Source organism: Opisthorchis viverrini (genome assembly GCF_000715545.1).
Source record: "Opisthorchis viverrini unplaced genomic scaffold opera_v5_177, whole genome shotgun sequence".
NCBI lineage: Eukaryota > Metazoa > Platyhelminthes > Trematoda > Opisthorchiida > Opisthorchiidae > Opisthorchis > Opisthorchis viverrini.
Genome location: NW_008751830.1, coordinates 463238 through 480820, shown reverse-complemented (window position 1 = coordinate 480820; position 17583 = coordinate 463238). Strand labels below are relative to the sequence as shown.

Below are 17583 nucleotides of genomic sequence, written 5' to 3'. Positions count from 1 at the left end.
TGAACCTAGCTTCTTTAAACACACTAATTCGTCTGTGTAGACGTTAGAAAATGTATGCTTTGTTAACCGAAATCCATAAAATTCGAATAGTAAGTTTCCAGGGCTGCTGGCTATCACACATCTTGTCCGAATCTTAGCGAACTATACATTTCAGCGTTGCCTTAACAACTTATTATTCTGTAGTTTTTAAATTTCATAACATTTCACAAAGTTCCGTCAACATTATGTTCTACATGAACCTAAATTGAACAAGTGCCAACAACTAGTCTCATTGGCGTACGCATTTAACTTTAGCGAGGATACTACTCCAAAGAAGTAGCGCAAGCCTGATGCGCATGTGCAATCTGCCCATATCCGTTCTAATTATCGTACGCATGAAAGTGGAAAAAGCGTCAACTGTTGCATGAGCGCTAGAAAGAACGATGTGAGCAAGATTTTGCACACAACAATTGAGAACACGTATGCCTAGAAATGGCAAAGTGATAGATAATTAAATGGCCAATTATAATGAAACATATGGCCTGAACTGACTGAATCAATGACGTGAACTTTTCACTGATCTAATTTACAAGCGGAAGATGGTCAAAACTAATGAAGTTTACCAGTGGCGTTGTAAGACAACCAGCAGTCTTACAATAATGAGTTAGAATTTGCTGAGGCTAATACTTCTTTCTCCATGGATTCCTCATTTTGGAATAGACTAATTTCTTCGAAATGCTGCCGGCGATACACACGATCAAACAGCACCCCAAGTAAGCCATCTAATCTATCAGTATTTTCTTCAACCACGTTTTCCCCACTCAATTGATCTGCGTTTTATTTCGGACTTAATTATGTGCCCGTAGATTTCTTTTCCTCAGACTAGTTCTACGATGACGCATCATCAACTGAGAAACGCTGGTATACTTATTAAATTCTAGACCACCGTACTTAATTGTTGATTTTATCGTAAGGTTTATGTACCTGTCTCACAAATATAACTTCCCGGACCATCCATCTGTGGTTTCGGGTCGATACCCTCGCTCAAAGCCAACTCCGATCAATCCCCAAAACCTACATGTTTTTGAAATGCCACCAAATTTACCGTTTAAGTCAGTTTTCAACACCAGAAACCGTAATTAACCAAAAGTTTCGGAAGCTGAGAACATTACAGTTGACATTTGCGTTTTGGCATGAACAACACTGCTTTTAATCAGCCAAGATTATTCTGACAGCTTTTTAACATCCACCGTTATTGCCATCTGAATGTTCGCCCTGGACCTGATTGAATCGGCTATGAATATTATCACAAAATAAACTGCAGAATGTCAGTGGCCAGCCGAGCTAGATTAGACCGGAATACTGCTCTTTGCCACAGCAGTTCATTTTACCGTAGGGCAGCCTAGGCCAGCATCCACTTCTCACCTACATTTTACGAGCAACCCACAACTTGTTGGGTTACTCATTTAGCCATACAATGGTTTCATACTAGCCGGTGATAACACTCACGTCAATTCATTGTGAATCTCAGTCAACAAGCCCATACTGGCTGTCGAAGCGCACTCTGAATTGGGTCTTTGGTCTACTAGATAAAAAAAACACAAGCAAAACGTTGATATTCAAACCCTTCTGGTTACTTTCATCAGAAGTCCGTTTGAATAGTTCATTGTCCCGGACTTGCTTTTACAGTTGCTTCTGCAGTTAAAATTGGTACCCGCTTGTGACATTTGCCGGATCAAAAGAAGAGAAGGGGAAACAACTTGCGCGCTGTTCTAACCAGACGAGGTTTCAATCCATTTTATTCTTACTGATTTACTCAGACTCGCAAGATTATGAATGCCATTTTTCTAACGGGCCGAAATTTAGAAGTTGGGCTCAATAGGCAAGACAATAATTAAACAAATTCCTTGGCAGGGTGGCGGAGAAAGGAAAGCTAAGCTATATCTTATATTCGATCCCTGGTTTTCTTACTGGAATACTAATCACAACAGAAGTGTCTGCTCCAATTTTCTATGATCGAGCAATTTCGTGTCAGTTGGTCAATAACGGTATGACTTTGAATATTTATTTGAACATTGTTGCCTTTAAATGACACACTGCTTTTTAGAGCAGAGGTAGGCTAATTTTGCTTTCGCATCACAGCGCTGTGAAGTTTATAGGCCCACCCGAACATGATAACGCAGTATCGAAGATAAAACATTTGTTACCTGATTTCCCATCGACGTCACCAACACATGTCTACCTTGAAACCAAATGACGTGTACTTGGCCTCGTCACATTTTACCACTTAAGACTAATTCGGTAGGCCCGGTTATTCAAATCTGCTCGGTCTCATTTTATGCTTCAAGAAAAATCTGGAAGTATGTGTAAATGGAAAAAATCATTTGAGCCCCCATTTGACAACTTGTGGATTCGCAACTGTGCTCTATGCTCCAAATATATCGCCTTTGAAACACTGAGTGATTGTGACTCGGTGCTGACGAATACCGCTTAGTTAGACAGGATTTTCAGCATCTTTTGAATCCGTAAACGTAATTGGCCAAATGACGAGCGTCCAAAAGAGAAACTTTCCTGACCCGGTTTTAATATCCCCTGGTAGCTGTCTTCCTCCGCCCGCACGATGTACAGGTTTGCTTTTTTAACTAAATAGATAGCAAGAATTTTTTTCACCCACTAATTTTGCCCAAAGCGAAGCGTATGGGTTTTAATTTTTTATAGACAGAAAGAGCTGCATATCAAGCTCACTTGACCCCCCTGAACGTTACACTGTTCCACAATTTACGATACCTTTTGAATAGTACTTTTACCAAAGATCAGTTTCACTGGGTCGGTCCATTGAGTGAAGTGGGGTGGACAAATTATCACGTTAACCAGCAAGTCAACAGTTTGGCGTTCACCTCACAGTTTTGTACCAACCAAATAGAAAGCAAAAATGAACAAGTGCATCCCACAATATCTCACTGACTTACAGTCTATTTCTGTCAGCAGAATTGCATGATATTATGTTAGTTCATCAGCTATACCCAGAAATGCAAAGACACTTAGGCGTAAAGCACACCAAAAGATTGTAACGTGAGCTATAGCGATGACATATGATTCAGGTTTCGTTAACGCCGTTTCTTAAATGGGGTCACTTAACGAATAATCCACACACCTGGCTCTTCCCAAGAGAAAAGACAAAACGTCTGAAGAGACTGAAGAAATTGAGGTTCAGTCGAAATTATAGAATGAGGCGGATTTGTTCGATAAATTCACAGAGATTAAGTCGGTACAATCTAGACTTTGCGCTAATAATCTTTGGTAAAAAATGTAAATATCAGTCGCAAAACATCCTAGCAAACCGAAAAAGTTAAACAGCTTTGCGTTTCCTACGGAATAAAACAGCTTTTAGGAAATTTTCCGTTCTCCTCATAAAATGGAGGGCTTGGGGTTCTCTGTCCATTTCTACTGGCCATACGGTAGGCCCCAGGAGCATACACAGAGACCAAAAAATCATTTGACCATGTAACATGCACAGAACTCAGATATTATAACCCTTTTTTAAGAGTTCTCAACTCAAAGAGATACAATCTCCATATGCTGAGCTTAAATTTCATTATGAACTACTGACAATGAACATCTCTCATTTTCGCTTCTCAGGTTTCAGTACAACGTGGCAACTCCTTTGTGTAGTACATTTTCTTTTTATGGAGAAAAATGTTGGCAGCTCAGGCATGGTAGATGGTTGTTGGCTTATTCGCTGGGCTGGGCACTTTTATTGCAATCGTTTCATCACCAATCGAGGCGAAATCATCAGTGCGTTACTGGGGAGCGTAGTGGTGCGTAGCGGAGGGTTAATGGTCGTACAATCAAATCAAACAATCTAGTACATGGTCTGTCCGTCAATGCTCTTTATTTATGCAAGAGATGCAGCTGGAACTCAAATGAATTTTAAATCAAACCGCAGAAGAGTTGTCTAGCCACTGATTAAATTTCGCCCCCTTTTACCAGCAGTAAATTGTTATAAAGGAGTTGCTAGATATCTAGGACTGTTTTGACATAGGTAGGACTGTTTATGAAATAGGTATCGGATGAAAACTAGAACATTTTAAACATGGATCAACTGTATGCTTTTCAGTGACGGGTTTGCAACGGCATATAACATCGGTTAAGTGTACTGCAGTCAGTCTGAACCATGGTGTCCAAAAAGGGTGAGTTAAATTGCAACCGATTTTATTCTCCATCTTGGAGCATATATTTTGTTTATGAAGCACTCAACAGCAACTTATTTAGCGACGTTAGTGTACACCCAAAAACATTAATGCTATTGTAATAGCTTATATTCATGCACTCTCGGTCTAAAAGAAATCCCCATGAAACAGACATTGATACAATTTATTTTTCAGGATCAAGCAGAAAGTAGTATAACCGCTTTGGCGCAGCTATTCCACAATTTTGTAGTTTTGCGTGCTAACTACCATCTCGAGCAGTTCAACTAACAAATATTCTTGTCAGACCGTACCGCAGCACTGATAAGTCCCGCATGCATTGATTTGACGTACCGATCGGTATTTGTGCACGTGGTGAAACTTCATGTTTGGAAACATAAAAAGCGGAAACATGAAAGTTGAGAGTGAACGGAAAATTAGTTATTCGTGTTACAACTATTTACGGTTGGTTGATTACTTGTTCCTGATAATTTTGCCCACTTCGTTACTCTTGATAGACTTGAAATGGGTGATACACATATCAACATTGTCATGTTTTGGTCATAGGGAGATTACTGTCAGCATACGTCTCACTAAAATGTGTGCCAAATTAGTGAGTAATGTAGAATTCATTGTAAGTGAAAAAGTTTGTCAGACGCTTATTAAATTTGTCAATTAATCAAACAAATGAACCGTTTTTTGAAAGACAAGCTAACATTTGGGTTCATACACCTTTTTGACCCATAGCTAAAGCGCAACACGGAGAAAGCACAGGAAGTGAAATGGCTAGGCCTGGACAGTAATGAGTGAAATCTCAGGTTTCGTTTGGAACTGTAAGTTTTACAACTCGTAACTACGTGTCAGTTGTATACAGATGACGTCCAACGAAGTTTCATGTTGGAAACACTGTCGATAAAGTGACGTGACATCCCCAGGGACCAATTTGTTCCGGAATCAATCAATAATTATACATAGCTGTTTTTGTTGCAACCAGTTTTGCAAATGTAGTGGTAGTTCAGTTTTCGAGAAGATTCTGTTATTCAAAGGAAAGAAGTGCTTTCACCACTGTTTGGCATTCTTGAGCATCGGAGATCATACAGATTTTCTCGCAACTTCAGGAATTGCTCAGTTTAGTAGATATCAGAGTCTTGTTAGTGCGTCCATCAGATTATCTTGCGGAGACCACATAATAAGTAAATTCCAATTCAATCAGTCCAAGTGTCACAATTCAGCAACAACAGTAAAGAAACCTAGCCTCCGAATACACGGCTATCACAGGAATCCAAATAACTATACCTCCTGACAAAAAAATGTGAATGGCAACTTGCCTATTGGCACCAAGTATCCAAATGCTTCCTCCAATTTGTCCCCTGAAAATTTTGAATGTGGAAACCGCAATTTTGCATGAAACCGCTTTGCGGTAGTTTGGTTGAAAGACACCGTAATCTCAGTTAATTGTATTTCTCCTGATTGCGTAGCTGTACAAATCAGCTGCATGGTTTATTAATTCTGTACTATTCCCTAAAGAATAATAACTATTCACAGCAAACTATTTCATGAAACACCATAAATTTTTCACCGGGTAACTCACAGTTTTTTGCACATGTTGATAAGTTTCGCGAAAGCAAAACTACTATGCCGATTAGAAATATGAACACCAAATTCTTCATTTGGTTCGAGACAATGCAGATCACTATGGAACCCGCCTCGCGTTTAGTGGGTTTTAACGTCCACTTTTCCACCAATGGGCAACAGATAAAGGATGGGTAGATCATAAAAGCTCAACGCTGATTGGACTATTGGCTTCACGTCGAATGAAGCAATTTGCTTGGGAGACAGCCGTTCCATACGATTCGAGACAACAATAATTTGAACCAATCCCAGCATTACAAGCTAGAGCCATAGTTACCTTTATCAGATCGCCAGAGCCAGGACGAGCGAGCAGGCTGAAGCTGGCTGAGGAGATAAGTAATGTAGACAAACCCAGACATTAGAAACACGGATAAAAACCAAATCGATTCGCAAATGAGTGTATTTCTCGAAAACAGTCTAATTTGAGTTCAAGTAGAACATAAGGTTGAGGGAAGCTCGGGGACTGCGCCTACCTGATGAACCCTAAGAAGGGCGAAACCGGTCGTGGGCTGTCGAAGGGTTTTAAGCAATTTTGTGAGTAGTTTCCTTTATGAAAATATACCGCGATATCCCAAATATCGTGCCAACTGAATCATGAGGCGGCCTGTGTGCAGCACATTCAGTTGTAGAATATCATAAACGAGAGATTCAGTTGAGTCTCTCGTGAAAGCCAATTGATTTGCAAATGAGTGTATTTCTCGAAAAAAGTATGCCAATTATCTCCTATCCACGTGCTTTAACTAGTTTCAAAAAAGCCCTTAAAGGAAACCAACTAAGCCAATCTTGAAAGCAGGTAAAAAATTTGAATGCGTCTTTCACAAAGTGAACAAAACACCGGTTCAAATGCTGTCACTTAAACATAAAGCGAAGCTTTCAAGTGCGCGAATTAAAACGTTTACAAAAGGAGAGCACTATTGTATCATAGGGTACAGTCATTATTCTAGTATACATGCCGTAACGAATCTTTGGACTCAAAGTAGAAAAACGTGTTGGGAGTGAAAATTTCTAGCTCAGTCATACTCCAAATAAACCAAATGCGTCGCACTATAACAGTGGACTACTTGCTCACTGATTGACAAAATTTGGTGTCTGTCCAAACGGGGAACTTTGGAAGTGTTCTGAAGTATTGTGGTCAGACGTAAGCGGGTCAATCATTTGTACGACCGCTACTGAGGACGGTCCAGTTCATATTCCGTTAAGGTTGTCTGTTAAGGTTGGTCTATTGGTGACTGAGTGACACAGAGCTACGAGTAGCTATTGATGTACCGAATATAATGAAAGTAGCATGAATACTTAGGGAGCAGAAATGTTCGTATCTAACGGGACCATCGTCAGGAAACAAGTTTTACCAAGATAAATTTTTTTTGAAGTAGAAAAGCTTCAAATAACTGTTTGGTATAAGTTTCTCGAACCGTTTTCAGCCAATCTAGTCGCCGGCTGCTGCTGTCACCCCATCCAAGTACTGCTTGTGACAACTCCGATCATATTTCTCATCCTAAAGGAAGAAACGATCCTCAACCCATGGTCACAATCTGTTCTCAAAATAGAAGTGGATCATTGCGGGTTTTCTGACTGTAATTTTTCACTGAATTGTCATGCTTCATTGTTGGCTGCAAAAATGATCCTAGTTTGACAGTCACAGTAGTCGTTTATCGGCGATATTTCATAAATGGCTACTTTCGAGCTTGCTAAGGTTTGAAAATCCACCTTTGTACGTTCCCAAACTTGTTCCCTTTCCGTCTACGGTTTAGAGCCAGATCAAGATCCCTTTGGTGTGCACTCACTAAAATAATCACACCAAGACAGGACGACAGTTCACCGATGAAGCGTCATAGCCCCATTTTTGTAGTTCACAAATCAGCTAAAGTAAAACGTGTTCTGGAGGAGATTAGCAACCTATTTGATGATTCTCGTGAGCAACTGAAAAGCTGACACTTTAGCACATAGCTGGATTGTCACGACCAGCAAACAGAACTTGCTGTCAAAGTCACCTGGTTAGACGAAATACGCTCATTTGGAAAAAGAAACTGGTTTTTCTGTAGACTCACCTGGAACCCAACTGAATCTCTCGATTGTAGTGTTTTCAAACCAAATTTGTTTGCAAACGACTGTATTTCGCTAATTTCGTGGAATTTGGGTTCAAGGAAAACATAGGTTTGGCGAAAACTTGGGGACCGCGCCCACCTGATGATCCCCAAGAAGGGAGTAACTAGTCATTGGCCGTCGAAACATTTTCAGCAGCTTTATGAGTAATGTATAACGTCACCTAGTTTATTTGACGTAAAAATAAGTAACCGACATCGCGAATTCATGAGCAGTGATCGTTCACAATGGTCAAAAACAAATCAACTATTTAAAAAGCTGCATAGTTAGGTGTGAAAAAGCTCAACGCTGCACGAATAAGCTCAAATAAATCCTATGATTGGCGAACTGAACATATGTTAGTGCCGTCAAACCAAAGAAGTTTTCTGAGCGGGAAATGTTGATCTCTTGGAAATACGCTGCGGGAAAGTTGTGCTCCAGAATCGTCACTCCGCACAAACTGATGCTCCTCGATATACTGTACACCGATGACTGCTATCAGCTCAGTTGCTGACGATCACATGGGTTTAATAACAGTAGACTTCAACCCAGTGCGCAAAATGCCGGTCATAGTTTAGCTGTAGAAACTTCTGCAAAATTTTTTCAATCCGGGAAAAATTCGAAAAACTTCATCTTCAGCCACCAGGTAGACCGTTTTGTTTGCATTCCCACTCAAGTGCACTCATCCACAGCTGAAAATCCAAAGACAGGGTTGTGTAGGAAAATCACACATCAGGCGCTCTGCTCTTGACCAGAGTAAAATGTTTGGTTACGCCGTTACAGAGCTGTGAAAACACACGGATATAACTGAAATCCCATTAGCTCAAAACAAAATTGGAGCAATAAAAACGCCTAAATCTTTTCTATTTTTACTCCCCCGTTGAAGAAATATCATGATATCTTCCGAAGCTTCCTCCCACTTAAGAACCTTGGATTATACAGGACTCGCCTTATCCTATTGATAATACATTCGTCTCCTTCCATCATTACGTGACCATCACTTGGGGCATCGGTGTGGCTGGTCCCATGCGTTTTTCCCCCAGAAAGCCTTCTTCCGTTTGGTGAGATCTTAAGAACACATATTCTTGGACAAATGTACTTGAAATTAGAAAAACTTCCCTTGACACAACAGCACCTATAAAGTTGATGGAAACAGATATCATCTGAATTCCTGATGCGTAATAATCTTAGAATATATAAATTAACACGGGCTACCTTACACGTTATTAAAACACTACTCAAATAACGATTTTTCCATGAGTTCCCGCCGTTCATGAGAACTCGCAAACCAAAAAAGGCTGACCGTTTAAAATGTCAAACTGAGGAGAAAAATGACATGCAAAAGTAGCTAATGTCCATAAAATAATTGATGGTAACAACGCCCATCCTCCCAGGCATCCATACCCCTTTCGACTGCAACGCAGCCCTCACTGTTGGCGCGTCCTTCAACGCAGTTCAGCTCAAAATTGTATACTACATTGTATGGCGGTGTTCTTTCATGTGGTATTGTTAAGCTTCCCAGATTTTTAGGCTTAACAGAACAACTGAGAGGTGGACAATATACCCTGGATCAGTCGGAGTCAAATGGGAGACCACCAATTCCTGACAGCGAATTCCGAACGGTTAGGCAGTCTAAAACAAAAAGGACGGCAGTGGAACTGTCTTGGAAGGAACTTAATGAAAATGGACTGCTTCTTCTTAGGAATGGATTGAATTCTAGACTTACAGCTGGAAGCCAGTTTTTATGCGTCTTGCTGTGGAGAAATGAACAAGGCTGGATTTATGGTTGCAAATAGTCTTAAGCGACAGCTTTCAAGACATTTTAACCCCACACTAGCCGAGCGTCCAGGTATTATCTTCGGAAAGAGATTTGGTACTTCAGAATGACAGTACTAATGAACAAAGCCAGTTACAAACAGGAAGTTTTCCAGCATCTCAGGAGGGGCAGTTATGAGCCTATAGCGAGGGAAAGATAAACTGGGTATCAAAACGTTTCAACCCAGAAAACACTGCATACTTTTGTGTGGTTATGGTGAAGCTTCATCAGTCTGGGTAGCATTCACGGAATCCCGGAAATAACGAACGGCCGGGCTTTTCTAAAAAGTACGTAAAAGGGATTTCCAACACCAGCCGTTGTGGAATACGTCACCGGTTTGATACACAAGCCAGCAAAACCCTAAAATCGGCTTATCGTACCACTTCAACGACAGATGGAATTGAAAAACAGATGGGATTGTTCATTTTATTAACACGTAGCAACAGTTGTACTTCAGTAAGTTGGAAGCATCCATATCTATGGCATGACTGCATTATACACATGTATACCCATTAATAGCAGTATTGCAGTCCCTGAAACGTTTTTCAGCTGATGATGGCTCAGATTCACGCATCGGCTCAACTCCTCAGGAAATTACGTCACGTAGTGAATCATCCTCACACTCTATTTGTTTCACCTTCAAACCAAACCTACCCAGACAAATTGACGGAGTCATCATGTTGCGGCGATCTTATCAAATATTCTCCTGGGATAGCTTCCTCTGAATTATTTAAACGCCTACCACGCACTTGGTGGGGGTACTTAAATAGGTGCATCTGCGATCGTGCAAAGTGAACTTCGCGGAAACCTGCATACTTTCCTCAACACCCTGTCCAATGCTTCCATTCACGTGTGAACTGGAGACTAACCAACTTTCATTTGCGTTCCTAGAAAGCCAGACCGAGGTTAACAACCATCAATGTTTTGGTGCGTCTCTATACCCAAAACTGACTCAGAACAATTGCGCATGTTATCCCATCAGCACGAGATGTGCACTGGTAGAACCGTTACCCTGATAAGGTATCAAAACACGATAATATGGGGGCAGCCAAATAGCGCTGGGAGGAAATTGCTCTCTAGTTCCGTTCATTAAATACACAGTGAGATGAAATAACACCGGACTACATGAGGATATGGAAAAACTTAGGCGACCTTGAAGAACGATACGCCCAAAAAGACACGAACGATCCCATCACATCTTATTATACACATTAAATGAATGAACATTAAACAAATGACATACTAGAACGACATTTAATTTGCCCAGAAGACGCGGTAGGGGCGATTGGTCTGTCTGATTGCATAAGCAAAATACAATGCGGAGAGAGTAAAGCAAGTTAACTAGGCGAAACTAGCGAGCTACTGCACGTACGAATCGGAAAGACGCACCATTATCATTTCGGAGTACCAGTGCGTAAGCTAGAAAAGTATCTTATGTGCTAATAGAGAGCCGCATGATGAGGCCTAAATGCACCACACGAAACAAACACGATACGCAGAGAAACACTGCGCAGTAACCCTATCCATTCGTTCTCAACCCGCATGTGTCCACCAAATCTAAGGCCGACAGCTACTTGCCATCTGTGCACAACTAATAAACAGTAAACTAAATTGAACATAGAACTCCCTCGGCCTCCAAACAAACATCTAAACATTAACCTGATGAATATGCATGGCGCAAAGAATGTTGATTTATTCGGTGTTGATATAAGTTAGTGCGTTTTCTTGTCCAGTTGGTTTCAGCCATTCCTGATGAAGGTGAATTCCTTAGCACTTAGCTGAGGATTTTTAGCAATGCTCTTTTATTTCTGCTCCACTGAAGCATGTTGGAAACCTGATGCCCTTCATTAATGTTCCGGGTTGTTTCGACCGCAGATGGAAAACGTTTACGTGCCTTCCTCATGCATGCACATTCCATACGGAAATTTAGGCGCTAATCAATCTTTACGGTTTCTTCTTTTGTATAGGTTGTTGGTAAAAACGGACCGCAAACGGTTGTTTCCTAGAACACAAAAGCTAACTTAACAAATTTTAACCACGTGGTAAGAAGTTTGAAATACTCTGTTCGAAACAGACTGACTAGGATCTCCACAAGAGGATTGACAAGGTCAAGAGAAGGTCACCTTTGGAGTACTGTTAAGTGGAAGCCATCTGTTCCATTTCCAATAGTTCTAGCTTGTTTCATAATCATCATCCAGTCTACATTCAACCGAGTGGAAGTTTCAATAATTACAATTTGATCAAAGAGGCTCAACATTCAGAGGGCGACTTAGAGCATTAGGGACGCTACCGACCCCTGATTAGTGAAACGGTGCGGTGTATTTCAGCAGGCAGTGATTCACACTTTTATTGTTAGCACATTCATTATTTGTTTTAGTTTCACTATCTGTTCTAGAAAATTCCTCCCGTCCTTTCAGGTGTCATTTTATCCATGAGGTTGCTCTGGTGTCGATGTACTTTTGTCAAAAGCCTCCAAATATGCACCAAACTTCGTATCACAAGGAGCGCATTGCGAACCGTGAAGTAACAAATTCAGTTCAGTGCCATTTTCTGACGTTCCGCCTGGATCTGTCATCAGGTCAGAGTACATGTTAAATTCATACAAGTGCGGAACTTACCCCATAAAGTAAATCAAAAGCAGCGTTTGACGATGAAATGTCGATGTGGTTCCGAAAGCTTCCATCTGTACTTCTGATTGTTACCCTGAAGGTGTCTGATTGCGTAAGGGAAAACGAATGATTTTCTGCGATTAAATGGAGCATATCGGCCGTTTGAGGGTGGCCACTTTAAAGCTGCATAACTCAAGTGGGCTGGCTTATAGTTAGTTCCGCGGTCAAAAAGTACGATTTACAGTGTGGTCCCTAGACCCTCAAAGAACTAAATTTGCATTAACTAGGGACATCTCAGCGCAAACTACAAGAAGGCTATTCAGAACTGACAAGTACGCGATTTCTAATAAAAATTTATGGATGCCTACTAACTCAGCTTTAATACACGCCATCTATTTGATTAGAACGCTATCTATTGCCAGGTCCCTCAGGTGATCAGCAACCTGACAAGCATCTTAAGCACTGTATAAACGTACTGCACTACTCAAACGTTTGCTGAAAACTTTTTTAAGGCACACGACCAGTTTCGCCCTTCACGGGACTCATCAGGTAGGTGCAGTCGTCCAGTTTCCGTCAACTTTATGTTCCCTTGAACCCAAGTTCTACGGACTCAGTAAAATACACTCGTATACATTTCCAATGAGTGTACTTTGCTCCTTAAGCTTTCTTTTCTGTGGTCGATCATCTTCGAAGGCCGAGCTTTTCTTTATACGAACTGCCAACACCAGTTGTCTTGGCTCCTCAGCAGCAGGTAACCAGATATAGATAGGTTCTGTTTGAGCGTATTTTCAAAAGGTTGACTAACAAGTGAACTCAAGGCAGAAAACACAAAAAGGATATCAAGTGTAGTAGACCATAAGGAATCCGGTCAACGGCCTCAGGATCAGTGAGATAATCAGCTAAGAAGCTGGATTTCAGTCTGGAAAAGCACTTTCATGCGAACAGTTAAAAACATTCTAGCCGACCCGGAGAACTTCGCAGATTAAAAATCTAAATGACAGGATTCAGATTTGTCTGTGTGCAGGTGAGCAGGACTTTGAGGAATCTGAGAGAAACGTTTTTAGAAGAATGAAATTCAAAATAAGACCGACCCTGTTAGGCCTTTTCAAGTAGACTTGAAAAGACAAAAAGGCAACACAAGCTCACGGAATGTTTGCACTAGAGCACGAATTGACAAAATTTCAAGGTAACAAACTGAAACAGCTTCAGTCGCTGCTTTGCAAGCGGTTACCAGTGAGAAACACTCTGCCGATACTGTGTAATGTTTCCTGTTCCTGTTCTCTCTGCAGTTGCTGGTAATGATTAGCGCTGTTATGACAGCTTCATTACCACTACCAAACGGATCCCTCTGGCTTTTGGCGGCACCCAGTGATATTTCTTTTGCTTTTTTGATAGACGTCTCAAATGAGCAACGCACAAATGCTCGTGAAATCTTCTTCAGGCAGTGATTGGCCACATCTTTGTCCCAATATATCCAGATATGACAGACTGTCTGCCGACACGTAAATTATGCGATTCGCATGTGTATGCGGCAACATCGACATAATAAAATTTCTGGTTCTTTAGCCTATTTGCCTTATGGACTCTGCGTTATCCTCTGGAGCCAACATTTTAGAGCCGATACTTACAGCATTCCCTGTCCATCGTAAAACGCTTTCGTACCGCTAAATCCTTCGTGTTTTATCCAACTCAGACCGCGCGGTGATTTTTCAGTTTCCGTATTCAAACGGTTTATACACACACGCGTGTCAGTATCCCGGATAAAAAGGTTGCTTGAAAGTTTACCACAAACTGCCAACAACCAAGAACATTGCTTGTCCTGTCTTGTCTTTTTTCAGGGATGGCAGGTTAAAGATGTAAAGTAATTCTTGTGTACTTGGAGGCACATGCACCAATTGTTTAAGGTTCCTCATACGAGGGATGTAAACGGACTCACAAGAAATTTCATCTCACCCACTTGTGGGGTTAGGTTGTAGACTTAGTTTAGAATAGGAAAGAGCTAAACCAAATGAAGATGCCCCGACGTGACAGGTGTCTGACGGGAGAGAGATGGCGCGGTAAGAACCAAATTTTGGCTGAGTGAGCTTGACAGCGGTCATCCGTATGGTGCCTAAAAAGAAACGAAATTAAAACTGCACCTTCAGGTTGACCCTCATTACTGAGAGGATGGCAAGTTGTAGCTGTTGAAAGGGAATACACGCCTCCTCTCCCCTCACCTGACGGAAGTTATGTGTAGTATACCAACAAGGCAAATATGAAAGTTTGCAAACGTCCTTGATCCTTAACTGAGTTGACGACAACTCAGTTAATCGAAACACTGTCCACAATTTTACTGAAGTAAATCAAAGGGAAACACACTACTCTGTAAATTATCGTATTCTCCGCATGAGAGTGACCTGAATCACTTAAGCTGAATGCGCTACATACAGGTCCTCTCAGGTTTCAATTGTTCAATATTCGAGACTTTGCAGTAAATTTTCATGAAGCAACATACAAGACGTAAGCATACTGAAAACTGGCTGACATCCCATGACCAGTTTTGCCTTTTTTATGGAGGCTTCTCGTGTGGTTGCAGTTCTCGATTCTCCGTCGCCTTTATGTTCCACCTGAACGCCGGACTGTACACAACTGATGAACTATATACTTTTTGAGAAAAAAACGGTTTTACCGGAAGACTACACTACATCCTAACTGAAACTTTTAGAAAACATACAAGTAGTGAGCTACATCATGAAAAGTTATCGAAGGCAGCCGCAGGAAATGTTCTAAACTATCATCGAAATCTCCCTATAAGGTGGCACCATAGACTGGCCCTTTTGTCATGCCATTTTTTCGAAACCATTGGGACCGATGAAGATTGCTGTTAAGATTGGAGGGATTTCTTACCAAACTTGGTGACCGACCTTCACTCAGGTCCACCGACAACAATGGAGGTAATTGGACGTCCAGTGTAAGGAATGACAAGTCGTATTCAAGATGACGACGAAGAATATGAATGAATCTCGAATCAGCAGCTACAGTTTGTCCTGCGGATATGACACAATTTTGTTTTCTTCTGACAACTGAATGTTCATTTGTAACTAGGTTTCTTTTTTTCATCCACATTATAAACCCAAACTATGGAAACGACACTGCTGTACTGTATCTCAAGGGGAGAATGGTGCGCTGTTGTTTTTACCAGGTTTACAAATAAATCATATTTAAAAAGTGGGTTGTTTTTCTCTTGAAGTGCGCGTAAGGTCATTAGGTTTCGTTGACCGGTGTACTGATGGCTATCGTTTTGTCTTCCCATCTTTTCAAACGAAATGGTCGGTTAAAAGCATTCAATCTCTACTGTAAAGTTTGGGCTGCATATACATCAGAAATACACTAGACAACTTTTCGTCATTGCGATTCTTCTTCTGCACAGAAGATACCTTTGTCCTCACAAGTTCCCTGCAGCTCAGCAAATTATGGTCGATTGCAAACCAATTAGTTGAGGCTATAGCCATCTTAAGCAACTCGACTAATTAAATGACTAATCCACCTCATTAGAATGGGTACTGAGAAATTCTCATCAAAAAATGAAAGCGTAATCTGGGTTCTTCCTAACTTACAGTCTGATTTGCTGCCTATCCGGCCTCATTAGTTTTAACCTCATTACAGCTGCAATGCACACAGGCACTTCTTCAGTGTGAAGCTTGAATCAAACGGTATATTTGTAACGCACTACTCATAGGGTTGCTGAAAATTCTTCAACGGCCCATGACCGTTTTCGCCCTTCTTTGGGCTCAGCTGGTAGGCGCAATCCCCAAGTGAGTCTCTTGTAAAAACCAAATTTGTTTGCAAATCAGTTTACTTCGCTAATTTCGTGCAACTTGGTTTCAAGTGGAACATAATTTGACGAAAACTCGGGGATTGCGTTTACCTGATGAGCCCCAAGAAGGGCGAAACCGGTCGTGGACTGTCAAAAAATTTCCAACAACCTTATGAATAGTGGATTACGAATACACATGTATCGCGAATATCGTAACAAATGAAACACGAGGCGGCCTGGTGCAGCACACTCAGCTGCCTGGAAACATCGCAAACGAGAGATTTAGCTGGGTTCCAGATGAGTCTCTCGCAAAACCAAATTTGTTTGCAAATGAGTGTATTTCGCTTGAATCAAACTGCTTCATATGTCAAAAATGATGTGACAAGATTCAGAAGCATATCAAACACCATTCAGCTTTTAAAATACTGAACGATACTTTCGACCCAAATAGAAGAGTGAGTTTACTTGTCTGACACCGGAATTATTTCTCATGAGAATGCCGGAAAGTTTGTAAATTTAATTCCCTGACAAAAAGCAATCTTTGTCGGCTATTGGAAAGAGGTTTTACCATGGCTGTTTCGAGTTCATCATTTTGTTTTCCTTTACCTTGAACCAGATGGCTAGCGCCAGTGACTGAGAACACATCTAGGTACTGATTCAAATGCTGCAGGTGACTGTAGCCCTCACTCATGTGCCATTTACAGTCATCCTAGACATTATTCGCCTTCAGCCAACAACCTCTAACTGATAGTTTCTCGGTAGGTTGAAAAACATCGTTTCCAGTAGTTCTCATCTTCAAAGATGTAGTTTTTCACTTGCCTGTGAAGAAATGAATGAGGTTTCTCACAAATGATGATAGGATGTTTAGCCCTCTCGAAACATTTTCGGCGAAAATGAGATAGGATTTCCTTTTTTCAAAAAGATGTATCTCCTACAGATTAGTAAAAAAAATGTTCTATGCACTACTAGGATGTTGTAGCATAATATATACGTATAGGTCACAGGAGTGCATCAAAAACCGAAGGATAGTTCCTTACAGATATTCCCCACTAGGCTTTATGTTTTCTTAAAGCCATGTGCCCATTAAGGCACAAGTTCTGCTGCCTGAGATGTGTCTGTGTGTCGGGAAATATTGCGCACCCAATCAGTGGGTCAAATAGCTGCTGACTTTATGAGCTTCCGGGCCGTATTAAGGGATGTAACTTGTAACAGACGACCGTGTCTGATTTATCTTATTGGTGAGCACTCTAAGCACGCTAACAATGAATCCAGAGACATGACTGTTAAGCCGCATAATTCATTCTTCTCGTATAGGAGCTGATTGTCTAGGAGCTTCCTTCTATCAGTATTACTCACGGGTACGTTACATTCGCATCAACAGCAGGCAGGAAAAATGATTAGACAATTTAACAGGCTTTATATGCAGTTTTATCCATAAGACGCAGATACCATATACCTAAGAGCGTAAGTGGTGATGCAAGA

At 41.1% G+C, this 17583-nt stretch overlaps 1 protein-coding gene across 1 annotated transcript in view; it reads right to left on the bottom strand.

Annotated features, from left to right (window-relative positions):
* T265_07504 (hypothetical protein) overlaps nt 1–15930 on the bottom strand; it is a gene marked incomplete at both ends in the record, with an annotated part of 17586 nt that extends 1656 nt beyond the window's left edge. Inside the window, 3 exons of the mRNA XM_009173041.1 lie at nt 6150–6215; nt 7847–7982; nt 15902–15930. Coding sequence (XP_009171305.1) covers nt 6150–6215; nt 7847–7982; nt 15902–15930 — 231 coding nt within the window. The remainder of the gene's footprint in view (nt 1–6149; nt 6216–7846; nt 7983–15901) is intronic.
* Between the last annotated feature and the right edge of the window lie 1653 nt (nt 15931–17583).